The sequence below is a fragment of the Brachyhypopomus gauderio genome, chromosome 10 (genome assembly GCF_052324685.1).
Source record: "Brachyhypopomus gauderio isolate BG-103 chromosome 10, BGAUD_0.2, whole genome shotgun sequence".
Taxonomy (NCBI): Eukaryota; Metazoa; Chordata; class Actinopteri; order Gymnotiformes; family Hypopomidae; genus Brachyhypopomus; species Brachyhypopomus gauderio.
In genome coordinates, this window is record NC_135220.1 from 6,204,540 (window position 1) to 6,231,404 (window position 26,865).

Consider the following 26,865-nt stretch of genomic DNA (forward strand, 5'->3'; position numbering starts at 1 on the left):
ATAGGGAGTTTTTCCTTGCCACTGTCGCCTTGGCTTGCTCATTAGGGACCCATACGATTGTAAAGCTGCTTTGTGACATGTACTGTGAAAGCTATATAAATAAATTTGACTTTGACTATACAACAAAAATAACTTCTATGTTTAATTTACAGTAGAACTATAATCCACATACTTCTTTGAATGGTGTATTTTTAGGCACACTGAAACAGCATATATAATTTACTATAGCTATAAATTATTATACATCTAAGCATTCCTGCTTTTAACCTAGTAATGGTGATTATGTGTATAATTTTATGCAATGTATGATTTTTTAAAAATAGTTTGTCACTTGTACTACATCCCTATCCCACTAGTGGGCAGTATTTGACAGTGAGTTGTGTTGAGACCAGAGTGAGACCGTATGTACTCTCGGAGGGCCTAAAAATATTCTTAAAACATAAATATATATAAAATAATTTATCCAAATTTATTTTATCTACTTACAGTTTGGCAATCGACATCTAAACAATGACAAAAATATAAGGAAATACATTATTCAACCGTGTCTATTCAATCTGTGTTGGAAGGTGAGGGGTTAAGTGGAAGCCTGTGAGCCTGTGTCTCCCCCTATCAGGACTGTGATGCCCGCTGTTCGTTTACAGACAGCAAAATTGACCAATCATGTCTTCCCTCTTAGTGGGCGGGCTTAACTGTATGATAATTTCCGCCCGCTGTTGAAACGCAGCTGTCGTTAGCGTACCACCGCTAGCTAGTTTCAATTCATTCCTTTGATGTATATATATAATATATACGGTCTCTGGTATGAACCCTTTGGGTACAAGCCAGGCGGCATCAGGTTATTGTAGCAGTCTGGCTGATTTGGTGTTTTGGTTAGAAAAACTGGAAATTGTGATATCACGTGCTACTCAACTTTGGAATGTTTGGTTTAGAATGTTTGGTTGGGAAGGTGGAATGTTTGGATTCAGTTTTGATGCTGAAAAGCTCAGAACAAGTCGAAAGACATTTTGCTCTGTGAATTACAATACATACAAATCTAACAAATCTTTCTATTTCTTCTATATCTTTCTGTCTTTCTATTCTTTCTATTTTTCAGGTGGAGAATGAGTTTTTTCCCCAGGAGAACCGACCAGCCTAGGCCTAGGCAGGAACAGAACCACTTCATATACACACCAGGTTTTACCACTCATGGTGAGAAAAATACATTTTCATATATACTGTACATAATTTTATACTTCTATGTAAGACAGTATATTAATTCTTATGAGTATGGATTTCCATAGGCTTATTCATAATAATTAAAAGTTAAATATGTATACACATTTATATAGTAGGTTTCTAAGGTTCAGAAAAATAACCTGTATATTTATTCTACAGATGACTGTCAAGCTCTTTATTTCATGTGTACAGGATAATATAATTAATGGAGCATGGGTTATTTCTTTGATTTCTTTGACTCAGCACAATTTTCATAAATCCCACCATGTTAACATTGTCCATGTGGCCATGGAAAAAGCAAATAAAAATAAACATTTTTAAAAAGAAACAGATTTCTAACATGACCTCACAAATTCTTAAGCATTCTCCCCACATTCTAATGACATCACATGGCACCATAGCCCTTGTTATAATCACTTGTTCATTGGGAAACACTTACAAGGCATTTGAGCCTCACTGGGAGGCGTGCTGGGTTTCACTTTACCTGCTGTGGGATTTTCAGGTGTGCCCTACAACCCCCAAGCGACAGTGATCCACACGGATCCCTGTGGACCAGCACCCTTCCCTCACGGAAGGACGGCGGGACCCTCAGATGTCGGCTATGTTAACATGCCTGTAGAAGGACCACTCCTCACTGGTACTGTGTAACACTGAAGATTACATGCGTATTCAACAAACCAAATAACCATGCATGATGAAGTATTTATTACATTTGTTTGTAAGGTCTGGCAGAGGTGCAGAACCATCAGCTTTCTGCACATGACCTGACCAGTAAAACATCAGTTTTATCAGAAAATATGACATCACATATTCTTCAACATTGTAATGAATTCACATGGCACTGTAGCCCTTCTTATAAACCTGATGATCTTAACAGTACATGCTCATGCTTCCTCTGTGCCCTGCGTTGGTGTTTTGCATTTAGGCCCTGACATGGAGAGGCAGAGACACCTTGCTCAGCCCCATGTTCAAGGCAAGGTTCTGAGGCAGATGGATCCAGTCTACCTCCAGCCTCCAGTCGTGAAATTTCCTCGCTCCTAAAATTCGACAGTCAGCTGTATTATAAGGAAATGGAAGTGTTTGCGATTAACAGCAACTCAGCCACTTGCTTGAATCATATTTCAGTGGCACTTTCAGATAAAGAAACATATGCAACGTAGTACTAAGGCACTGAGAAATGTTATGGTGAGGTCATTTCTGCTAATGGCCTTATTCGCCCATGCAGGTGAAGTTGGCTCCAGCAGGTGTCCCCCACTGCCTGTGCTCACTTCACGCACGACAGTCACCTCGTCAGGACTGATGAGGCCTTCTCCACCCACCTTCACAAGGTTGCCTCCACTCCCCAAACCTGCTGGCCGAGAGCCTCTCCGTGCCTTCAGGCCTGCCAAAGGTGAGCTCACTCTTTTGCTCTCCTGGAAATGGCATCCAAACCGTTTGTTGCAGCAACAAAAAAAGTAAAAAAAAAATATTTAAAAAGTAAAAACTGCTTTGAAAACCCTATAGGGGAGACCGGGTATGGTTGTAACATGGGGAGAGTTGTAACACCATCAGTTCACTCATCTGCTAGGCGGTTGTGTTTAGTATAAGGTGATAATGCTTCGAATCATTGTTATACCAGCATAGTATAATACTAATAATACATGTATATGGATTACAGATGTCATTTATCACTATTTTAGTACACCCCCAAACAATCTAAACAAAACATTGTCATGCTGCTTTGCTGGCTTCTGATACCTCATCTGGACTGCTGCTAAAGCATATATCTATTAATCTTTGTAATCTATATAACATGGCTTCTTTAAGTATTGGGTATCACCTGGCCAGCGTCAAGCAGCAGCAGTCTGTGTGATATAAGGAGTTTGTGCTTTGTACCTACTTCTGTTGGCAAGGGCAATGTGAGCTTACAAGCAAGACTAGATTTGAAAGTTTTATTGCAGTCAGTTGATTGTGCCAGCACCCCACTCCCCAGGCCTGCGCTGTTCCGATCCAGAGCTTTCCAGAGCTCTCCCATAGCCACTTTTGCTCCTCACTGCCATCTGCAGATTTGATTATGAATAAAAGTTTTCTTAAATGTTATTCAAATTGCTCCTATTCATTAGCACATTTCGTTTATCCACTTAATGCTACTCTTGATATACATTTGAGCCATGCCAAAATATCGATTATCATAATCTATTATTGTTATTTAAAATGCAGTATGATCTGCAGGTCTTAATTTCATATGCTGGTCTGAAGATTGAACGTGTCCTCTACAGTTCTGCCTGTGTTTCATGTCCAGGTTCAGTGGAGCCTCCCCAGCTCCACTCTCCAGGGTGGAAGAGAGAGAGAGTGGGGAGACTTCACCGGAGCGGCAGACATCTTCAACCCTTGCTTCCAGACATATTCGAAGCAGCTAACCCCAGTGATGCTGGCAGAGGTGACTTATTGATGTTGGCTTTACTTTATATGTCATTGAAATACCTGTACAAAATGTAGAATTTATAATGTTGCGTAATTTGTTTTGTGTTAAAATATTGCTAAATACGATATTTGGGAACAAGGAGATCAGTTAGTCAGAAACTTCACTCAGGTGTCAAGTGAACGGAGCTAAACTCATGATCATGGATGCCCTTTCCCATGCAGGTTTGCCCAAATCCAGCCGCTTGCTGTCTGGGAACCCCCCCGGGTCTTTCCTACTGCCCTCCTACCCTCTGGCCACTCTTCCGGGAGTGCAGCTCACTCCCACTCTGCATCGTAGACGACACAAGCGAGACACGAGCCCTCGGCGCAGAGACCCGAGCCCGTGGAGGGACAGTACTGGTGAGCGCATGGCTACGTTGCTAAGAACGTGCTAGGCACACACAGTGAGGCATGGCCGGTTATTTGGGTGCCCGGTTAAGTTAAGTTCGTCTTGCACTAAGCTTGTCTTGCACTTGTTCCCACGTCAGTGGTAAAGTGATGAGCAGACCTAATTTTGTGGTGTCATACATACTACATGAATTTTATTTTAACCAAAAAATGTGCATATACTTGGATCATTTATAGTCACCACTTGTCAAATGTACAAAATACTCATACTGATGCTCTTCATCTGACATGGTTTCACTCAGTAATGGAACAGTGTCTAGCAGAGGCGACATGTGCTAGCCATTAGCAGAGCTAGGCGGTACTGTAGTTTGGCGCTTCAGTATCTACCAGTATCAGAATTAAAATAATTTTGAATTGTGCCGAAATAATTAAATTGAATCAAATTGTATTTAAATGTAAGACTTCATAATGCAATAAACTAAAAGAATCACAACTAAGCTAAGTGGCACTTTCAGATAAAGAAACATATGCAACGTAGTACTAAGGCACTGAGAAATGTTATGGTGAGGTAATTTCTGCTAATGGCCTTATTCGCCCATGCAGGTGAAGTTGGCTCCAGCAGGTGTCCCCCACTGCCTGTGCTCGCTTCACGCACGACAGTCACCTCGTCAGGACTGATGAGGCCTTCTCCGCCCACATTCACAAGGTTGCCTCCACTCCCCAAACCTTCTGGCCGAGAGCCTCTCCGTGCCTTCAGGCCTGCCAAAGGTGAGCTCACTCTTTTGCTCTCCTGGAAATTGCATCCAAAATCATTTGCTGCACCAACAACAACAAAAAAAGTAAAAAAAGTATTAAAAGAGTAAAAACTGCTTTGAAAGCCCTATACTACAAACAAAAAGCCCCTGCTGATCCTCTTGTACATTGCTATGCCTGCACCCATGGACATGTTTTTCTGCACCATGAAGAAACCACTATGAAACCAGAAGTTATATTTGGGATTTTTGATGGAGTACGTGTTAATATGTATTGTGCTTTTCAGGATCTCAAGTGCAAAGCACCAGGGCAGTCCCTGCTGACGACATGTGTGAAGGAGTAGTTGGCAGAGGTTGGAATTGCTTTGCTGTTAACACTGCATTACACAACAATGTTTTATATCTAGTTCTCCATGTTGAATAATGTTTTGCAGTCAGTTTTCAAGCTGATTTGAACCAAAGTTGAGCTGGTAGCCCTAAAAGTCCTAGTCAGTTTGTTTGGGTTCTGGTATTCCTCTCTAGATGAACTCAAACCAGGAACACCCAGGGAGGATCCCCATGAGCATCAGATTTTACAGCCCTTCTACAAACCAGACCTCGCTCTCGCTCAGAGCTTCAGACTGCTTAGCTCTGATGACTGGTAAGTCACACCTGCAAAATTCTGAAGCATTTGGCTAGGGCAGGTTAAACAGCAAGTCATTTATGGTGTTCTGCATATATGGTATGTATGCATGTATTTAGTGAAGTTTTTTCCTCTTTGTCCCTTTTCTTGTAGCATTTTTTACTTTCAGTAGCCGATGGTTACAGTGTGTGTCTATGTCCAATATCTTCATACAGGGAGAAGAAAATTGAAGGATTGATGTCAATCCATAGATTGGCTCGGTATCACGCTGATGTGCTTGGCAGCAGGCTTCATGATGTCTGCATTGTTCTTATTCAAGAGGTAAGCCACTATATTTGCTGACTGTGTATCTGTAAATTCAGATGGCATATCTAACTGTAATTAGTGATTAAGGTATTTAGGCCTACATAACACATTGCAGTGGTGGATTATACTTATTAAGATGGCGGTGGCAGTGTTGGATGTGGCTGAAACGAGCTGGAACGTCGTCTTTCCTGCAGGTGCTGCACCTGTGCTCTGCAGTGTCCCGCATGGCGGTGGTGTCCTTGAGGGAGTTGTACTCCAGCCTGCAGAAAGGGATGGACCAGGAAGTGGAGGCTACAGCTAAGGTCCTCCTCCACAAAGCAGCGGAGGCCAATGGCTTCATCAGGCAGGACGTGGACACAGCTCTGGACAGCATGGTGCAGAACTGCACCCCCATTCGGAGCATGAACGCCCTTCTTGCTGGAGGACTCTGGTCAGTTAGCATGCAGTGAGCTTTAAACTGTGGCTTTCAGATAGCAACAACAGTCACAAGAAGCTAACACAACACTGATTATGGCTGCTGTTTTTACTTCTCCATTGTTCTTTCAAAATATTGCCACGACCTATATCAATATTTTTAGTTATTTATCCTCTTAAATATTTTTTTTATTGAGTTCCATCTCCGCTCTGCTGATCCAAACTGCCCTTCACACCACTTAAAGAATAGGCTAGTTAGCTAGCTCACAGAGGACATACAAACATTTTCTGTTTAAAAAATACATATATACACTAACTGTTGCAAACTAAGCCATTGAATAGAATATGATCATTTGATTGTGCACGTAGATCATACATAAGGGCATTAAGTTTCTTTATAGAAGCAAAAAGTTGTACTGTATACATTGATTGGATGGATTAATAGTTATTACCTTCTTTTTTTGAATGCCCTAATTTTTTTCCTTCTGTTTTCCTCAAAAGTCATCTGAATGCTGCAGTAAGAAAGTGTACTGCTCGGCACTTGGCTACTTTGGTAGAGAAGATTGGTGCAGAGCGAATTATTCCTGCAGTCTCCAAGTTGGCACAGGACTCTTCCCAAGAAACCAGGTTAGTATTGTGATCAGAACGAGAATTCTACAAAGCTTATTCAATTTCCCAGATAGTAATAGATGCTGTGAGTCATGGATCCCTCACTCTCGGTTCTCTCCTGTTTTGGGGTCTGTTCCTTGTCTCAGGCGCTTGGGCCGGCGTATGCTGCTGTTCCTGTCCTCCCACCACGACTTTGATAAGATGGTGGAAAAGTACATCCCTGCCAAAGACCTGGCAACCATCAGGGACACTGTCCTCACTCTGAAATCCAAGGTGGCGATTCATGTTTGGATACATGATGAGGATTTTTTATCCCTTTCAGCAACTATGCCCCATGTTTACTCACTAAACAAAGCTTATTCACAAAACTTCTAGGTGAAACAGACTGCAATAAAAAAACATCTAAACTGTCATGGTAGACGTATATTGTAAACAAATAATAAAGTACAGGGCAGTGCGTGACATCACACATTGTATTTACAGTAGGACATGCACAGTGGTTGAGCATGGTTCAAAATGAACCGGTTTGAAACCTTTGGGATAGAATCAAAGTATGAAGCAACATGTGGACTTCAATATCATCACTCCATGTTTTGTGGTGATTCGTACGTGTGTATTCCCAGAAGAGGACAAAGGTGTCTAGGATTCCAAGATATAAGATGCGTCAGCCTCGTCTGGAGCAGCAAGAAGCTCCAGCCGCACAGACGGATCGGCAGAACACGCAGCGAATGAAGCGCAGCCTTAGGCACACGGTGAAGGACGTGAGCCCAGACGACGCGGCACCTCTGAAAGGTAACGGCTGACCTCGGCAAACGCTCCCCTCCTGTTTCCTGAGAACTTTACCTTACCGCTTACCTATGAACCTCCTTCTCATCAGACCTGCAGCTGAACAGTAATGTTCCAGCCCAGACTAAGACCGATGTCCTCATGGATGATTTGCCCACGAGCCCCAGCAATGCACGCACCCCCAGAAGTCCCGTCAAAAGTTTGATTCCCCCGCTTCATCCCAGCCCCACCACGGCTGTCCCTACTAAACACTTACTGCCACGACGCAGACGAGCTCCCAGCCTGATCAGAGCACGCCCGTCCCTTTCAAACAGTTCTGGTGAGTGTTGTCTGCTCTTCAGCTTCTACATGTGTGATCACTGCGCTTGCACGTAAATTGCTTTGCTGTTAACACTGCATTACACAACAATGTTTTAAATCTAGTTCTCCATGTTGAATAATGTTTTGCAGTTACAAGGATGTAACTTTTTTTGTTTCATGTAGTGAGCTTCACTTCACGTTACACTGCGGGACGTCTTCTGGGCACAGGAGGATTCGGCTCAGTGTATGCAGGAGTCCGCAAGGCTGATGGAAAACAGGTGAGCATCAGCACACAATACAAGAATGATTGTGGGACCTAATTTCTATTTTAGATTGTGATTAGAACTTTGAGCTATGAGTTTTCCCTAGAGATCCATTGTTATTCACATGGCAATCAAGTGGTCAAGTCTAATGTACCTTGACCTTTTTCCACTTTTTGAACACAAAGATCCTGATTATACAATGTGATAAGCTTGGTAATCTGTGGATGAGTATTTATCAGACTCCAGATTTATGAGTTACCCGAGAAGCTGTGGCTACCATCTGAAAGCCCTTAGATATGTTAAATATACTGTCTGTTTTGTGTAAATAACTTCACTTCCTGTGTTTTTTATGTGACCAGATCGCCATTAAATTTGTGCCAAAGTGTCACGCAGAAAGGTTCATCACTGTTGTAAGTCCAATACCTTTACTTATGTAATATTGCAACAATGTTTGGAACTTTTTAGATGGGTAAAACTGTAAAGGGACTATAAACGCAAAGCTGTTAATTTTCCATTCAGTGACTCACAACACGAATGGAAAACAGTTCACATTTTAGATTCAGGTTTCATCTAATGATTGGTACCAATCCAGATCCCTTTCATGTTAACCTGCTAACCATAATTCCACTATAAAACTTCAAACCCATACTAACCAAGTCTTCCTTAATTTTAGCCCGGCAATACTCGCCGTCTCCCCTTAGAGGTGGCTTTAATGGAGATGGTGTGCAAGCCACCTCGTTGTGAGCATATTGTGGAGCTCCTAGAATGGTTTGAGTGCCACAAGTGCTTCATCTTGATTCTGGAGCGACCCGTCCCCTGCATAGACCTGTTTGACTTCTTGAACTTGCACCAACGCCAACTGCCTGAGCCACTGGCACGACGGATCATGCGTCAGGTGGTTCAGGCTGTCCTTCACTGCCATGACCGTGGAGTTCTGCATAGAGACATCAAGGGAAAGAACCTTCTGGTGAACCTGGACACCCTTGACGTCAAGTTGATCGACTTTGGCTGTGGCGATCTGCTTAAGACCGGACCCTACAGGCACTTTAGAGGTTATTCACCATAGGAATGAAATGTGCACCTCAAGTTAAAAAATGGGATCAAATTAGAGACTATTATAAACTTTTTATTTTGTTACTGATGATTCTCTCTCGTTGTCTCAGGCACCATGGTATACAGCCCACCTGAATGGCAGGTTGACAGGACGTATGAGGGCCGTCAAGCCACCATCTGGAGTCTGGGTGTGCTCCTCTACAGTATTATCTGTGGACATCTGCCCTTTGAGAAGGTGGAGGACATTGTTGAGGCTCACCTGTGCTTCAGTGGAAACCCATCCAGAGGTGAAAAGGCAGAAGCATCTTCAAGATAACTAGAAAGTCTAAATTGCAAAATGATCATTTATGTAATTATTTAATCTGGTAATGTAATACACAACCACAGATTGATAAAATGGACTAATGAAGAATGGAGAATTGGCAATACAACATTTTGTAACCATCTTAAAATGATAAAAAGTTTTGTTCAGTCTTTTTTGTTAGTGATGGAGGTTTCTGTACAGTTCTGTCATTTATAAACTTTGAATAAGCCATTAGAACAGTCAGATCAGAAGTTTCAGATGGTAATTGATTTTCTTTCTCAACTAATCCCGTTGCTACACACACAGACTGCCGCCATCTGATAACATGGTGTCTTCAAAAGGACCCTGAAAAACGTCCTGTGCTCGAGGATGTTCTTACACATGAGTGGTTTTTAGAAGGACTTCAGAACTAACTCAGGTTAGACAAGGAGTATAAATGGAACATGTTTGCATACACGATGAGGATTTTTTATCCCATTCAGCCACTATGCCCCATGTTTACTCACTAAACAAAGCTTATTCACAAAACCTTTAGGTGAAACAGACTGCAAAAAAAAAAAACCATCTAAACTGTGATGGTAGACATATATTGTAAAAAAATATTAAAGTACAGGGCAGTGCGTGGCACCATACATTGTATTTACAGTAGGGCATGTACAGTGTAGTCCCAGACCCAGTAGTTAAAGGACAGAGCATGGTTCAAAATGAACCGGCTTGAAACCTTTGGGATATAACCAAAGTATGAAGCAACATGTGGACTTCAATATCATCACTCCATGATGTTGATGTGGCTTTAGGATCTGGGTGAGATGCCTCAGGATACACAGCTCGAGGCAGGCGCTCCATCCCAGCTGTGGAGTCATGCGTACCTCCTCCTCAGTTTGCCAGCAGGTGAATATTTAAAATCAAACAACAACAAAAATCAAAACAACAACAAAAAAGTGCATCCTGATTGGAACTGCTTTGATGTTTGCAATTTTGATGGTTTTGATGTTGGTTTAATTTGATTGCATTGCCTTGTTCATTTTCTGTTTCGACACTATAACCCAATCCTTGTGTTTTCTCTCTTGTGTGTGTTCAGCAAAGACAGCAGCAGAGCACACATTCTTAGCATTGCAGACAAGACGGAGTACGTCAAGCAGCTCAAGGCCCTGCTGGGTTCAAAAGACTTCAGGGAGCGCATCAAGTGCATTGATCAGCTGGTGGTCGACTGCGAAGACAACCCATATATGGTCGTGGGCAACATGTTCCCGGTAACTCATTTGAACTGAATAGATTTTTAATGTTTTCAGCAGCTTTCAGAAGTGATCTGTATAGGGGGTCATACGTTGGAGAACATTAAATGCTGGCACATTTTAAATGCTGGCACATCACACTGCTCAGATACAACCTGGCCCAAGTGGTCTAGATCTTAGTCCCAGCTATAGTGGACAATCACCTCAACTCCAAGAATAACGCCATCTACATGGCAACAATAGGTGCCATTCAAGCTCTCATCAATAACCTTGGTGGGTTCTTTTCTCTCTTCACAAAACATCTTGAAGAACACATGCCACTGGGCTTTAGAAAAACAACAACAACAATGATTGTGTTCTGTTTTACCTTTGGGGAAAAGGTTCACACAAATCGGTAAAAGAATGTTCCTGCTCTTTGGCTAGATGTTTGTGGTGCAGATCAAATGGAAATTTCCTTTCATATTAAGGCACAGTCCAATGTAAAGAGAAAAAAAAAGACTGACAGGAGATCTTGCGTTATCTGACAGCAGATTGTTAAATAATGGAGTTTACAGTGGATGTGCTTAGGCTCTTTTGTTCTGCCTAATATGCACTCAAATAATTATGCATATGTGTTCCAAATGACCATTTGCAAACAGAGCTTTGTTCTCCTATCAGATACTGTTCATATATATTTAGTTAAAGTGTAACATTTTATGTGAATAATTAGTTGTTTTGATAAAGCAGGACACGTTTCTAAAAAGAATTACCATACTGTAAATATTGCTGAACTTGACCAACACTGTCCTTGATCTATCTTTTTTCAGATAACACTACTTCTTCAACTGTTTTGCACAAAGGCTCGATTTCTCAGTGGAAAAGCTAAAGTGGATCTTGTTGATAAAGTTGCAGGTAAGTATACAATATACAGTGTCTAATCTTTTGTGGTTGTGTATACAGAAATATTCTACAAATTCAAATACATTTATCAAAAAACAATTATTTCAGAAAGTCATTCCACTGATATGCTAAGAGATGCCAGAGATAAAAAAAAAGATAAAAGATTTACCAGAAATACTATAATTCCTATATTTATTAATAATATTTATAATATTGATAATAATCATTCCAGAGAGTTACCATAGTTACCAAATACTGTCACTTTAATTGAATTAAATCTTTCTAGGTTAAGAAAATGCTTCTGCAATAACCCAGTACTTTCCAGGGTTGATTTATTTATCTTGTTCTTTTTATAGAGCTGGTTAGGGAACTCTACCCCTGCAAGCCACAACTGGTTGAGCAGAAGGTGCTTCCTCTGCTCTGGTACCTCCTGGGGACCTCCAGCAACAGTGGTACAGTCCACGGGAGGGGTGGAAGCGTAAGGGGGGCCACTGTCCACCTATGCCAAGCCGCAAGAGCCTAAACGAGTTTGTGAAGAACCTCTCGATCAACTGAGAGCTGCCAGCCAGACCTCCAGACCAAAATAAACCCCAACATGGTTTCTACTTGAAGATGGAGATGTTTGTGCATTTCTTATTGTGCCTGCACTTTAAATGAAAGAGAGAGGAAGAAAGTCAAATTAGCAGAAAGCTAAATCATTCAACTCAGAAGTCCTTTTAAATAAGGAGCACAGATTTTAGCGAATCACATCAGGTTTAACATGCCTAGGAGCTCTGCTCTTTTTGCACTTTGAAATACTAACACTTATCATGATAACTGTTGTCATGGTGACTATAGATATATATTGTTCTATGATTGTTATTTTCTGTTGACATATCTATCATATATATGACCTCAGTGACCCCTTGTCTCATGCCGCTGTTTGCGTTCCGGCATTGTTTGATTTACAAATTAAGCACTGTATAGCTAATAAGTGTAATGGCAGATTTTGCAGACCGGCCTCAGGGAGGACTTCAGCACAACACTAAGTGCTTGTGGGTTATATTGAACATTTGTTCTTGCTTTTTGTGTTTGTTTTTGGGACTTTTGTGAGGGAAATTAAATGACAGTAATATTAGCTAAAGCATTTAAATCAACTCCAAACACTCAAATAATAAGAGAGATTTCCCACATCCTGTGTGTGTGCCCGCTAATGACACTATATGCAAGAGGACGTGCTGATGCTCCTACCTGAGGCTCACCATCTACACCAAAGAGACTGTGACTACTTGGCCGGGGAACAAGGACCTTAAACATTATCTGTAGAACCATCCTGCGCACCACGGACTTGTGCTAACGGGCCGCCCAATGGAGGATGGGTTCCCTTTTGAGTCTTGGTCCTCCCAAGGTTTCTTCCTAATCCCCACCACCATAGGGAGTTTTTCCTTGCCACTGTCGCCTTGGCTTGCTCATTAGGGACCCATACGATTGTAAAGCTGCTTTGTGACATGTACTGTGAAAGCTATATAAATAAATTTGACTTTGACTATACAACAAAAATAACTTCTATGTTTAATTTACAGTAGAACTATAATCCACATACTTCTTTGAATGGTGTATTTTTAGGCACACTGAAACAGCATATATAATTTACTATAGCTATAAATTATTATACATCTAAGCATTCCTGCTTTTAACCTAGTAATGGTGATTATGTGTATAATTTTATGCAATGTATGATTTTTTAAAAATAGTTTGTCACTTGTACTACATCCCTATCCCACTAGTGGGCAGTATTTGACAGTGAGTTGTGTTGAGACCAGAGTGAGACCGTATGTACTCTCGGAGGGCCTAAAAATATTCTTAAAACATAAATATATATAAAATAATTTATCCAAATTTATTTTATCTACTTACAGTTTGGCAATCGACATCTAAACAATGACAAAAATATAAGGAAATACATTATTCAACCGTGTCTATTCAATCTGTGTTGGAAGGTGAGGGGTTAAGTGGAAGCCTGTGAGCCTGTGTCTCCCCCTATCAGGACTGTGATGCCCGCTGTTCGTTTACAGACAGCAAAATTGACCAATCATGTCTTCCCTCTTAGTGGGCGGGCTTAACTGTATGATAATTTCCGCCCGCTGTTGAAACGCAGCTGTCGTTAGCGTACCACCGCTAGCTAGTTTCAATTCATTCCTTTGATGTATATATATAATATATACGGTCTCTGGTATGAACCCTTTGGGTACAAGCCAGGCGGCATCAGGTTATTGTAGCAGTCTGGCTGATTTGGTGTTTTGGTTAGAAAAACTGGAAATTGTGATATCACGTGCTACTCAACTTTGGAATGTTTGGTTTAGAATGTTTGGTTGGGAAGGTGGAATGTTTGGATTCAGTTTTGATGCTGAAAAGCTCAGAACAAGTCGAAAGACATTTTGCTCTGTGAATTACAATACATACAAATCTAACAAATCTTTCTATTTCTTCTATATCTTTCTGTCTTTCTATTCTTTCTATTTTTCAGGTGGAGAATGAGTTTTTTCCCCAGGAGAACCGACCAGCCTAGGCCTAGGCAGGAACAGAACCACTTCATATACACACCAGGTTTTACCACTCATGGTGAGAAAAATACATTTTCATATATACTGTACATAATTTTATACTTCTATGTAAGACAGTATATTAATTCTTATGAGTATGGATTTCCATAGGCTTATTCATAATAATTAAAAGTTAAATATGTATACACATTTATATAGTAGGTTTCTAAGGTTCAGAAAAATAACCTGTATATTTATTCTACAGATGACTGTCAAGCTCTTTATTTCATGTGTACAGGATAATATAATTAATGGAGCATGGGTTATTTCTTTGATTTCTTTGACTCAGCACAATTTTCATAAATCCCACCATGTTAACATTGTCCATGTGGCCATGGAAAAAGCAAATAAAAATAAACATTTTTAAAAAGAAACAGATTTCTAACATGACCTCACAAATTCTTAAGCATTCTCCCCACATTCTAATGACATCACATGGCACCATAGCCCTTGTTATAATCACTTGTTCATTGGGAAACACTTACAAGGCATTTGAGCCTCACTGGGAGGCGTGCTGGGTTTCACTTTACCTGCTGTGGGATTTTCAGGTGTGCCCTACAACCCCCAAGCGACAGTGATCCACACGGATCCCTGTGGACCAGCACCCTTCCCTCACGGAAGGACGGCGGGACCCTCAGATGTCGGCTATGTTAACATGCCTGTAGAAGGACCACTCCTCACTGGTACTGTGTAACACTGAAGATTACATGCGTATTCAACAAACCAAATAACCATGCATGATGAAGTATTTATTACATTTGTTTGTAAGGTCTGGCAGAGGTGCAGAACCATCAGCTTTCTGCACATGACCTGACCAGTAAAACATCAGTTTTATCAGAAAATATGACATCACATATTCTTCAACATTGTAATGAATTCACATGGCACTGTAGCCCTTCTTATAAACCTGATGATCTTAACAGTACATGCTCATGCTTCCTCTGTGCCCTGCGTTGGTGTTTTGCATTTAGGCCCTGACATGGAGAGGCAGAGACACCTTGCTCAGCCCCATGTTCAAGGCAAGGTTCTGAGGCAGATGGATCCAGTCTACCTCCAGCCTGCTGGTGGGTTCTTCATCGATAACTGTCTTCTTTCATATAGACATTGATAAGATATTTTTACTAGGCACGCGGACTGTTTTTACAAACATTTGTGAATGGGTCACTCTCAGGAGCTCAGTGAATTCCAGCGTGGAACTGTGACAGTATGCCACCTGTGCAATAAATCCAGTCGTGAAATTTCCTCGCTCCTAAAATTCGACAGTCAGCTGTATTATAAGGAAATGGAAGTGTTTGCGATTAACAGCAACTCAGCCACTTGCTTGAATCATATTTCAGTGGCACTTTCAGATAAAGAAACATATGCAACGTAGTACTAAGGCACTGAGAAATGTTATGGTGAGGTCATTTCTGCTAATGGCCTTATTCGCCCATGCAGGTGAAGTTGGCTCCAGCAGGTGTCCCCCACTGCCTGTGCTCACTTCACGCACGACAGTCACCTCGTCAGGACTGATGAGGCCTTCTCCACCCACCTTCACAAGGTTGCCTCCACTCCCCAAACCTGCTGGCCGAGAGCCTCTCCGTGCCTTCAGGCCTGCCAAAGGTGAGCTCACTCTTTTGCTCTCCTGGAAATGGCATCCAAACCGTTTGTTGCAGCAACAAAAAAAGTAAAAAAAAAATATTTAAAAAGTAAAAACTGCTTTGAAAACCCTATAGGGGAGACCGGGTATGGTTGTAACACCATCAGTTCACTCATCTGCTAGGCGGTTGTGTTTAGTATAAGGTGATAATGCTTCGAATCATTGTTATACCAGCATAGTATAATACTGATAATACATGTATATGGATTACAGATGTCATTTATCACTATTTTAGTACACCCCCAAACAATCTAAACAAAACATTGTCATGCTGCTTTGCTGGCTTCTGATACCTCATCTGGACTGCTGCTAAAGCATATATCTATTAATCTTTGTAATCTATATAACATGGCTTCTTTAAGTATTGGGTATCACCTGGCCAGCGTCAAGCAGCAGCAGTCTGTGTGATATAAGGAGTTTGTGCTTTGTACCTACTTCTGTTGGCAAGGGCAATGTGAGCTTACAAGCAAGACTAGACTTGAAAGTTTTATTGCAGTCAGTTGATTGTGCCAGCACCCCACTCCCCAGGCCTGCGCTGTTCCGATCCAGAGCTTTCCAGAGCTCTCCCATAGCCACTTTTGCTCCTCACTGCCATCTGCAGATTTGATTATGAATAAAAGTTTTCTTAAATGTTATTCAAATTGCTCCTATTCATTAGCACATTTCGTTTATCCACTTAATGCTACTCTTGATATACATTTGAGCCATGCCAAAATATCGATTATCATAATCTATTATTGTTATTTAAAATGCAGTATGATCTGCAGGTCTTAATTTCATATGCTGGTCTGAAGATTGAACGTGTCCTCTACAGTTCTGCCTGTGTTTCATGTCCAGGTTCAGTGGAGCCTCCCCAGCTCCAATCTCCAGGGTGGAAGAGAGAGAGAGTGGGGAGACTTCACCGGAGCGGCAGACATCTTCAACCCTTGCTTCCAGACATATTCGAAGCAGCTAACCCCAGTGATGCTGGCAGAGGTGACTTATTGATGTTGGCTTTACTTTATATGTCATTGAAATACCTGTACAAAATGTAGAATTTATAATGTTGCGTAATTTGTTTTGTGTTAAAATATTGCTAAATACGATATTTGGGAACAAGGAGATCAGTTAGTCAGAAACTTCACTCAGGTGTCAAGTGAACGGAGCTAAACTCATGATCATGGATGCCCTTTCCCATGCAGGTTTGCCCAAATCCAGCCGCTTACTGTCTGGGAACCCCCCCGGGTCTTTCCTACTGCCCTCCTACCCTCTGGCCACTCTTCCGGGAGTGCAGCTCACTCCCACTCTGCATCGTAGACGACACAAGCGAGACACGAGCCCTCGGCGCAGAGACCCGGGCCCGTGGAGGGACAGTACTGGTGAGCGCATGGCTACGTTGCTAAGAACGTGCTAGGCACACACAGTGAGGCATGGCCGGTTATTTGGGTGCCCGGTTAAGTTGGTCTTGCACTAAGCTTGTCTTGCACTTGTTCCCACGTCAGTGGTAAAGTGATGAGCAGACCTAATTTTGTGGTGTCATACATACTACATGAATTTTATTTTAACCAAAAAATGTGCATATACTTGGATCATTTATAGTCACCACTTGTCAAATGTACAAAATACTCATACTGATGCTCTTCATCTGACATGGTTTCACTCAGTAATGGAACAGTGTCTAGCAGAGGCGACATGTGCTAGCCATTAGCAGAGCTAGGCGGTACTGTAGTTTGGCGCTTCAGTATCTACCAGTATCAGAATTAAAATAATTTTGAATTGTGCCGAAATAATTAAATTGAATCAAATTGTATTTAAATGTAAGACTTCATGATACAATAAACTAAAAGAATCACAACTAAGCTAAACTAAAACTGGGTCACACATTTACTGAAGCTCTGATAAATGTCTTCCTGCTTCTGGGCTCACGGATGCCCTGCTTTCAGTTCTTCAGTACTAATTCATTGTGCTGCCATTACATGAATTGTAGCAAGATGCATATGAGATGTTGCCGTTCTCGGTCCATCTTGCTTGAATCATATTTCAGTGGCACTTTCAGATAAAGAAACATATGCAACGTAGTACTAAGGCACTGAGAAATGTAATTTAGAGGTAAAAAATGTAAAAAAGAGGTAATTTCTGCTAATGGCCTTATTCGCCCATGCAGGTGAAGTTGGCTCCAGCAGGTGTCCCCCACTGCCTGTGCTCGCTTCACACACGACAGTCACCTCGTCAGGACTGATGAGGCCTTCTCCGCCCACATTCACAAGGTTGCCTCCACTCCCCAAACCTTCTGGCCGAGAGCCTCTCCGTGCCTTCAGGCCTGCCAAAGGTGAGCTCACTCTTTTGCTCTCCTGGAAATTGCATCCAAAATCATTTGCTGCACCAACAACAACAAAAAAAGTAAAAAAAGTATTAAAAGAGTAAAAACTGCTTTGAAAGCCCTATACTACAAACAAAAAGCCCCTGCTGATCCTCTTGTACATTGCTATGCTTGCACCCATGGACATGTTTTTCTGCACCATGAAGAAACCACTATGAAACCAGAAGTTATATTTGGGATTTTTGATGGAGTACGTGTTAATATGTATTGTGCTTTTCAGGATCTCAAGTGCAAAGCACCAGGGCAGTCCCTGCTGACGACATGTGTGAAGGAGTAGTTGGCAGAGGTTGGAATTGCTTTGCTGTTAACACTGCATTACACAACAATGTTTTATATCTAGTTCTCCATGTTGAATAATGTTTTGCAGTCAGTTTTCAAGCTGATTTGAACCAAAGTTGAGCTGGTAGCCCTAAAAGTCCTAGTCAGTTTGTTTGGGTTCTGGTATTCCTCTCTAGATGAACTCAAACCAGGAACTCCCAGGGAGGATCCCCATGAGCATCAGATTTTACAGCCCTTCTACAAACCAGACCTCGCTCTCGCTCAGAGCTTCAGACTGCTTAGCTCTGATGACTGGTAAGTCACACCTGCAAAATTCTGAAGCATTTGGCTAGGGCAGGTTAAACAGCAAGTCATTTATGGTGTTCTGCATATATGGTATGTATGCATGTATTTAGTGAAGTTTTTTCCTCTTTGTCCCTTTTCTTGTAGCATTTTTTACTTTCAGTAGCCGATGGTTACAGTGTGTGTCTATGTCCAATATCTTCATACAGGGAGAAGAAAATTGAAGGATTGATGTCAATCCGTAGATTGGCTCGGTATCACGCTGATGTGCTTGGCAGCAGGCTTCATGATGTCTGCATTGTTCTTATTCAAGAGGTAAGCCACTATATTTGCTGACTGTGTATCTGTAAATTCAGATGGCATATCTAACTGTAATTAGTGATTAAGGTATTTAGGCCTACATAACACATTGCAGTGGTGGATTATACTTATTAAGATGGCGGTGGCAGTGTTGGATGTGGCTGAAACGAGCTGGAACGTCGTCTTTCCTGCAGGTGCTGCACCTGCGCTCTGCAGTGTCCCGCATGGCGGTGGTGTCCTTGAGGGAGTTGTACTCCAGCCTGCAGAAAGGGATGGACCAGGAAGTGGAGGCTACAGCTAAGGTCCTCCTCCACAAAGCAGCGGAGGCCAATGGCTTCATCAGGCAGGACGTGGACACAGCTCTGGACAGCATGGTGCAGAACTGCACCCCCATTCGGAGCATGAACGCCCTTCTTGCTGGAGGACTCTGGTCAGTTAGCATGCAGTGAGCTTTAAACTGTGGCTTTCAGATAGCAACAACAGTCACAAGAAGCTAACACAACACTGATTATGGCTGCTGTTTTTACTTCTCCATTGTTCTTTCAAAATATTGCCCTGGCCTATATCAATATTTTTAGTTATTTATCCTCTTAAATATTTTTTTTATTGAGTTCCATCTCCGCTCTGCTGATCCAAACTGCCCTTCACACCACTTAAAGAATAGGCTAGTTAGCTAGCTCACAGAGGACATACAAACATTTTCTGTTTAAAAAATACATATATACACTAACTGTTGCAAACTAAGCCATTGAATAGAATATGATCATTTGATTGTGCACGTAGATCATACATAAGGGCATTAAGTTTCTTTATAGAAGCAAAAAGTTGTACTGTATACATTGATTGGATGGATTAATAGTTATTACCTTCTTTTTTTGAATGCCCTAATTTTTTTCCTTCTGTTTTCCTCAAAAGTCATCTGAATGCTGCAGTAAGAAAGTGTACTGCTCGGCACTTGGCTACTTTGGTAGAGAAGATTGGTGCAGAGCGAATTATTCCTGCAGTCTCCAAGTTGGCACAGGACTCTTCCCAAGAAACCAGGTTAGTATTGTGATCAGAACGAGAATTCTACAAAGCTTATTCAATTTCCCAGATAGTAATAGATGCTGTGAGTCATGGATCCCTCACTCTCGGTTCTCTCCTGTTTTGGGGTCTGTTCCTCGTCTCAGGCGCTTGGGCCGGCGTATGCTGCTGTTCCTGTCCTCCCACCATGACTTTGATAAGATGGTGGAAAAGTACATCCCTGCCAAAGACCTGGCAACCATCAGGGACACTGTCCACACTCTGAAATCCAAGGTGGCGATTCATGTTTGGATACATGATGAGGATTTTTTATCCCTTTCAGCAACTATGCCCCATGTTTACTCACTAAACAAAGCTTATTCACAAAACTTCTAGGTGAAACAGACTGCAATAAAAAAACATCTAAACTGTCATGGTAGACATATATTGTAAACAAATAATAAAGTACAGGACAGTGCGTGACACCACACATTGTATTTACAGTAGGACATGCACAGTGGTTGAGCATGGTTCAAAATGATCCGGTTTGAAACCTTTGGGATAGAATCAAAGTATGAAGCAACATGTGGACTTCAATATCATCACTCCATGTTTTGTGGTGATTCGTACGTGTGTATTCCCAGAAGAGGACAAAGGTGTCTAGGATTCCAAGATATAAGATGCGTCAGCCTCGTCTGGAGCAGCAAGAAGCTCCAGCCGCACAGACGGATCGGCAGAACACGCAGCGAATGAAGCGCAGCCTTAGGCACACGGTGAAGGACGTGAGCCCAGACGACGCGGCACCTCTGAAAGGTAACGGCTGACCTCGGCAAACGCTCCCCTCCTGTTTCCTGAGAACTTTACCTTACCGCTTACCTATGAACCTCCTTCTCATCAGACCTGCAGCTGAACAGTAATGTTCCAGCCCAGACTAAGACCGATGTCCTCATGGATGATTTGCCCACGAGCCCCAGCAATGCACGCACCCCCAGAAGTCCCGTCAAAAGTTTGATTCCCCCGCTTCATCCCAGCCCCCCCACGGCTGTCCCTACTAAACACTTACTGCCACGACGCAGACGAGCTCCCAGTCTGATCAGAGCACGCCCGTCCCTTTCAAACAGTTCTGGTGAGTGTTGCCTGCTCTTCAGCTTCTACATGTGTGATCACTGCGCTTGCACGTAAATTGCTTTGCTGTTAACACTGCATTACACAACAATGTTTTAAATCTAGTTCTCCATGTTGAATAATGTTTTGCAGTTACAAGGATGTAACTTTTTTTGTTTCATGTAGTGAGCTTCACTTCACGTTACACTGCGGGACGTCTTCTGGGCACAGGAGGATTCGGCTCAGTGTATGCAGGAGTCCGCAAGGCTGATGGAAAACAGGTGAGCATCAGCACACAATACAAGAATGATTGTGGGACCTAATTTCTATTTTAGATTGTGATTAGAACTTTGAGCTATGAGTTTTCCCTAGAGATCCTTTGTTATTCACATGGCAATCAAGTGGTCAAGTCTAATGTACCTTGACCTTTTTCCACTTTTTGAACACAAAGATCCTGATTATACAATGTGATAAGCTTGGTAATCTGTGGATGAGTATTTATCAGACTCCAGATTTATGAGTTACCCGAGAAGCTGTGGCTACCATCTGAAAGCCCTTAGATATGTTAAATATACTGTCTGTTTTGTGTAAATAACTTCACTTCCTGTGTTTTTTATGTGACCAGATCGCCATTAAATTTGTGCCAAAGTATCACGCAGAAAGGTTCATCACTGTTGTAAGTCCAATACCTTTACTTATGTAATATTGCAACAATGTTTGGAACTTTTTAGATGGGTAAAACTGTAAAGGGACTATAAACGCAAAGCTGTTAATTTTCCATTCAGTGACTCACAACACGAATGGAAAACAGTTCACATTTTAGATTCAGGTTTCATCTAATGATTGGTACCAATCCAGATCCCTTTCATGTTAACCTGCTAACCATAATTCCACTATAAAACTTCAAACCCATACTAACCAAGTCTTCCTTAATTTTAGCCCGGCAATACTCGCCGTCTCCCCTTAGAGGTGGCTTTAATGGAGATGGTGTGCAAGCCACCTCGTTGTGAGCATATTGTGGAGCTCCTAGAATGGTTTGAGTGCCACAAGTGCTTCATCTTGATTCTGGAGCGACCCGTCCCCTGCATAGACCTGTTTGACTTCTTGAACTTGCACCAACGCCAACTGCCTGAGCCACTGGCACGACGGATCATGCGTCAGGTGGTTCAGGCTGTCCTTCACTGCCATGACCGTGGAGTTCTGCATAGAGACATCAAGGGAAAGAACCTTCTGGTGAACCTGGACACCCTTGACGTCAAGTTGATCGACTTTGGCTGTGGCGATCTGCTTAAGACCGGACCCTACAGGCACTTTAGAGGTTATTCACCATAGGAATGAAATGTGCACCTCAAGTTAAAAAATGGGATCAAATTAGAGACTATTATAAACATTTTATTTTGTTATTGATGATTCTCTCTCGTTGTCTCAGGCACCATGGTATACAGCCCACCTGAATGGCAGGTTGACAGGACGTATGAGGGCCGTCAAGCCACCATCTGGAGTCTGGGTGTGCTCCTCTACAGTATTATCTGTGGACATCTGCCCTTTGAGAAGGTGGAGGACATTGTTGAGGCACACCTGTGCTTCAGTGGAAACCCATCCAGAGGTGAAAAGGCAGAAGCATCTTCAAGATAACTAGAAAGTCTAAATTGCAAAATGATCATTTATGTAATTATTTAATCTGGTAATGTAATACACAACCACAGATTGATAAAATGGACTAATGAAGAATGGAGAATTGGCAATACAACATTTTGTAACCGTCTTAAAATGATAAAGTTTTGTTCAGTCTTTTTTGTTAGTGATGGAGGTTTCTGTACAGTTCTGTCATTTATAAACTTTGAATAAGCCATTAGAACAGTCAGATCAGAAGTTTCAGATGGTAATTGATTTTCTTTCTCAACTAATCCCGTTGCTACACACACAGACTGCCGCCATCTGATAACATGGTGTCTTCAAAAGGACCCTGCAAAACGTCCTGTGCTCGAGGATGTTCTTGCACATGAGTGGTTTTTAGAAGGACTTCAGAACTAACTCAGGTTAGACAAGGAGTATAAATGGAACATGTTTGCATACATGATGAGGATTTTTTATCCCATTCAGCCACTATGCCCCATGTTTACTCACTAAACAAAGCTTATTCACAAAACCTTTAGGTGAAACAGACTGCAAAAAAAAACCATCTAAACTGTGATGGTAGACATATATTGTAAAAAAAATATTAAAGTACAGGGCAGTGCGTGGCACCATACATTGTATTTACAGTAGGGCATGCACAGTGTAGTCCCAGACCCAGTAGTTAAAGGACAGAGCATGGTTCAAAATGAACCGGCTTGAAACCTTTGGGATAGAACCAAAGTATGAAGCAACATGTGGACTTCAATATCATCACTCCATGATGTTGATGTGGCTTTAGGATCTGGGTGAGATGCCTCAGGATACACAGCTCGAGGCAGGCGCTCCATCCCAGCTGTGGAGTCATGCGTACCTCCTCCTCAGTTTGCCAGCAGGTGAATATTTAAAATCAAACAACAACAAAAATCAAAACAACAACAAAAAAGTGCATCCTGATTGGAACTGCTTTGATGTTTGCAATTTTGATGGTTTTGATGTTGGTTTAATTTGATTGCAGCCTTGTTCATTTTGTGTTTCAACACTATAACCCAATCCTTGTGTTTTCTCTCTTGTGTGTGTTCAGCAAAGACAGCAGCAGGGCACACATCCTTAGCATTGCAGACAAGACGGAGTACGTCAAGCAGCTCAAGGCCCTGCTGGGTTCAAAAGACTTCAGGGAGCGCATCAAGTGCATTGATCAGCTGGTGGTCGACTGCGAAGACAACCCATATATGGTCGTGGGCAACATGTTCCCGGTAACTCATTTGAACTGAATTGATTTTTAATGTTTTCAGCAGCTTTCAGAAGTGATCTGTATAGGGCAGGGGTACTCAACTGGCGGACCGCGGTCCGGATCCGGACCCGAACGCAGTCCTGTCCGGACCCAATCTCATTCCTGATTAACTGGATACGGACCAAAACAAAACCGTAACATTTATTTCAGGGCTATTGAAAAAACACTCCGTCACGAGTGTTACGTTTGCCACCCCCGCTCAACAACTTACGTTCGCCACCCCCCCCCCCCCCCCGGGCTACAAGCCTGGTTGACGCTTCGCGAGCGGCGCGAGGGTCCGCGCGGCGAAAATAAGGTAATCGCTGAGGCTCCGCGCTGTCGGTTCGCGAGGTCGTGCACCTGTAACTTCGCGCGCGCCGCGCTTCAGCGCAATGAACAAAGTCACGTTTTCAGGGTTCATACACCTTCATAAGGTGGAATTAAAGCACTTGTACGTCACTTTCAAGGTCCATTTCAATATTTCCCAGCATGTTAAACATAATTAAGTTAAATATTTATACATATACTCGAAATAATTCGCTTTTTATCACATTATTTAATGGTTGTTTATTTAAAAAACGCCCAATCTTCACGTCTTCACGTTCTCATGTTTCGTCCTGGAATTATAAGAGGCTCGTATTTGTTAACCTAATACAAGATAACTATTCAGTCAGACAGATATTTGTTGTGAAACCAAGTAGTTACAATTTCAAGCATTTTAAAGTACTTTAACCTAAATTCCAGCACTTTTCAAACCTGAAACACATAGCAACATTAAAATTGGTCAGGTAAATGTTCATTCCCCTGTTTTGAGGGGTGTTTCTACCACATATCGTTTCGGACAAAACACCACAACACCCCCTCACCCCCCCCCCCCCCCCCCCCCCGCCCCCCCCCCTGGACCTCAGGTCACAGGTATATGCCAAAATTGGACCGCGGACAAATTTAGTTGAGTACGCCTGGTAAAGGGGGTCATACGTTGGAGAACATTAAATGCTGGCACATTTTAAATGCTGGCACATCACACTGCTCAGATGTGCCAGCACTGCTCAGAGACAACCTGGCCCAAGTGGTCTAGATCTTAGTCCCAGCTATAGTGGACAATCACCTCAACTCCAAGAATAACGCCATCTACATGGCAACAATAGGTGCCATTCAAGCTCTCATCAATAACCTTGGTGGGTTCATTTCTCTCTTTACAAAACATCTTGAAGAACACATGCCACTGGGCTTTAGAAAAACAACAACAACAATGATTGTGTTCTGTTTTACCTTTGGGGAAAAGGTTCACACAAATCGGTAAAAGAATGTTCCTGCTCTTTGGCTAGATGTTTGTGGTGCAGATCAAATGGAAATTTCCTTTCATATTAAGGCACAGTCCAATATAAAGAGAAAAAAAAAGACTGACAGGAGATCTTGCGTTATCTGACAGCAGATTGTTAAATAATGGAGTTTACAGTGGATGTGCTTAGGCTCTTTTGTTCTGCCTAATATGCACTCAAATAATTATGCATATGTGTTCCAAATGACCATTTGCAAACAGAGCTTTGTTCTCCTATCAGATACTGTTCATATATATTTAGTTAAAGTGTAACATTTTATGTGAATAATTAGTTGTTTTGATAAAGCAGGACAAGTTTCTAAAAAGAATTACCATACTGTAAATATTGCTGAACTTGACCAACACTGTCCTTGATCTATCTTTTTTCAGATAACACTACTTCTTCAACTGTTTTGCACAAAGGCTCGATTTCTCAGTGGAAAAGCTAAAGTGGATCTTGTTGATAAAGTTGCAGGTAAGTATACAATATACAGTGTCTAATCTTTTGTGGTTGTGTATACAGAAATATTCTACAAATTCAAATACATTTATCAAAAAACAATTATTTCAGAAAGTCATTCCACTGATATGCTAAGAGATGCCAGAGATAAAAAAAAGATAAAAGATTTACCAGAAATACTATAATTCCTATATTTATTAATAATATTTATAATATTGATAATAATCATTCCAGAGAGTTACCATAGTTACCAAATACTGTCACTTTAATTGAATTAAATCTTTCTAGGTTAAGAAAATGCTTCTGCAATAACCCAGTACTTTCCAGGGTTGATTTATTTATCTTGTTCTTTTTATAGAGCTGGTTAGGGAACTCTACCCCTGCAAGCCACAACTGGTTGAGCAGAAGGTGCTTCCTCTGCTCTGGTACCTCCTGGGGACCTCCAGCAACAGTGGTACAGTCCACGGGAGGGGTGGAAGCGTAAGGGGGGGCACTGTCCACCTATGCCAAGCCGCAAGAGCCTAAACGAGTTTGTGAAGAACCTCTCAATCAACTGAGAGCTGCCAGCCAGACCTCCAGACCAAAATAAACCCCAACATGGTTTCTACTTGAAGATGGAGATGTTTGTGCATTTCTTATTGTGCCTGCACTTTAAATGAAAGAGAGAGGAAGAAAGTCAAAATATAGCCGCAAGCGGCAATTGGCGGGTTCACACACGAATAGGCCACTTGGCTTCAATAGGCAATAGACCCAATAGGTCCTTTAGACCCAAAAGAAGCTGTTTGAGTGGAAAAAATGCACAAATAAATCAATGTGCAAAAAAATGTTCAATTGGGGCACTAAAGGCCCAAAAGGATCAAAATAATGTGTATTGGCAAAATGATTCAAATCACAGAACTAAATCACATGCTGAGATCAGCTTTGTGTGTGTGTTTGTGTGGTATTTCATGTGAGAAATAGTTTTCAGTCCGTTCCGATGTTTGGCCACTAGATGGAGCCCAAGTACTACCATACTGATATCTCATTAATCTCAGTAATGCAATATGACATTTTGGTGAATTAAAAGGTTCATTTCTGGTCAGGCAGTGCACTTTTTGTTATAAGATGCAATTGCAATGT

General features: G+C 41.8%; 2 protein-coding genes across 5 annotated transcripts; both read left to right on the forward strand.

The window, feature by feature from the left end:
• The first annotated feature begins 721 nt into the window (after positions 1-721).
• LOC143525287 (uncharacterized) lies at positions 722-12,703 on the forward strand. 3 transcript variants are annotated; one of them, XM_077019012.1, is made up of 23 exons: positions 722-1,191; positions 1,721-2,040; positions 2,144-2,608; positions 3,500-3,637; positions 3,844-4,020; positions 4,612-4,776; positions 5,048-5,113; positions 5,283-5,400; positions 5,598-5,703; positions 5,883-6,118; positions 6,604-6,729; positions 6,858-6,984; positions 7,335-7,503; positions 7,589-7,816; positions 7,981-8,075; positions 8,420-8,470; positions 8,734-9,112; positions 9,224-9,400; positions 9,724-9,835; positions 10,215-10,308; positions 10,499-10,670; positions 11,459-11,543; positions 11,888-12,703. In XM_077019012.1, the coding sequence occupies exons 3-19, from the start codon at positions 2,368-2,370 to the stop codon at positions 9,828-9,830; spliced, it is 2,706 nt and encodes a 901-aa protein (XP_076875127.1). In that variant the 5' UTR covers positions 722-1,191; positions 1,721-2,040; positions 2,144-2,367; the 3' UTR covers positions 9,831-9,835; positions 10,215-10,308; positions 10,499-10,670; positions 11,459-11,543; positions 11,888-12,703. The 3 variants fall into 3 exon arrangements, with proteins under 3 accessions (XP_076875127.1, XP_076875128.1, XP_076875129.1); XM_077019013.1 differs by having other exon boundaries at positions 1,721-1,855; XM_077019014.1 differs by having other exon boundaries at positions 1,721-2,608; positions 7,338-7,503.
• A 959-nt stretch (positions 12,704-13,662) lies between these two features.
• LOC143525288 (uncharacterized) lies at positions 13,663-26,409 on the forward strand. 2 transcript variants are annotated; one of them, XM_077019015.1, is made up of 24 exons: positions 13,663-14,132; positions 14,662-14,796; positions 15,085-15,177; positions 15,551-15,715; positions 16,590-16,727; positions 16,934-17,110; positions 17,896-18,060; positions 18,332-18,397; positions 18,567-18,684; positions 18,882-18,987; positions 19,167-19,402; positions 19,888-20,013; positions 20,142-20,268; positions 20,619-20,787; positions 20,873-21,100; positions 21,265-21,359; positions 21,704-21,754; positions 22,018-22,396; positions 22,508-22,684; positions 23,006-23,117; positions 23,495-23,588; positions 23,777-23,948; positions 25,677-25,761; positions 26,105-26,409. In XM_077019015.1, exons 1-20 carry the CDS (start codon positions 14,045-14,047, stop codon positions 23,110-23,112), a joined length of 2,946 nt encoding a protein of 981 aa, XP_076875130.1. In that variant the 5' UTR covers positions 13,663-14,044; the 3' UTR covers positions 23,113-23,117; positions 23,495-23,588; positions 23,777-23,948; positions 25,677-25,761; positions 26,105-26,409. The 2 variants fall into 2 exon arrangements, with proteins under 2 accessions (XP_076875130.1, XP_076875131.1); XM_077019016.1 differs by lacking the exon at positions 13,663-14,132 and having other exon boundaries at positions 14,720-14,981; positions 26,105-26,408.
• Positions 26,410-26,865: the final 456 nt, after the last annotated feature.

What these genes read in the sequence shown, in the direction of transcription:
- LOC143525288 (XM_077019015.1), top strand. Translation starts at nt 14,045, where the DNA reads ATGAGTTTTTTCCCCAGGAGAACCGACCAGCCTAGGCCTAGGCAGGAA. An exon ending in GCATTGTTCTTATTCAAGAG is followed by an intron (nt 18,988 to 19,166) that starts GTAAGCCACTAT and finishes TCTTTCCTGCAG; the next exon opens with GTGCTGCACCTGCGCTCTGC. An exon ending in ACCCTACAGGCACTTTAGAG is followed by an intron (nt 22,397 to 22,507) that starts GTTATTCACCAT and finishes TCGTTGTCTCAG; the next exon opens with GCACCATGGTATACAGCCCA.
- LOC143525287 (XM_077019012.1), top strand. Translation starts at nt 2,368, where the DNA reads ATGCAACGTAGTACTAAGGCACTGAGAAATGTTATGGTGAGGTCATTT. An exon ending in CTGCTTAGCTCTGATGACTG is followed by an intron (nt 5,401 to 5,597) that starts GTAAGTCACACC and finishes ATCTTCATACAG; the next exon opens with GGAGAAGAAAATTGAAGGAT. An exon ending in CGACGCGGCACCTCTGAAAG is followed by an intron (nt 7,504 to 7,588) that starts GTAACGGCTGAC and finishes CCTTCTCATCAG; the next exon opens with ACCTGCAGCTGAACAGTAAT.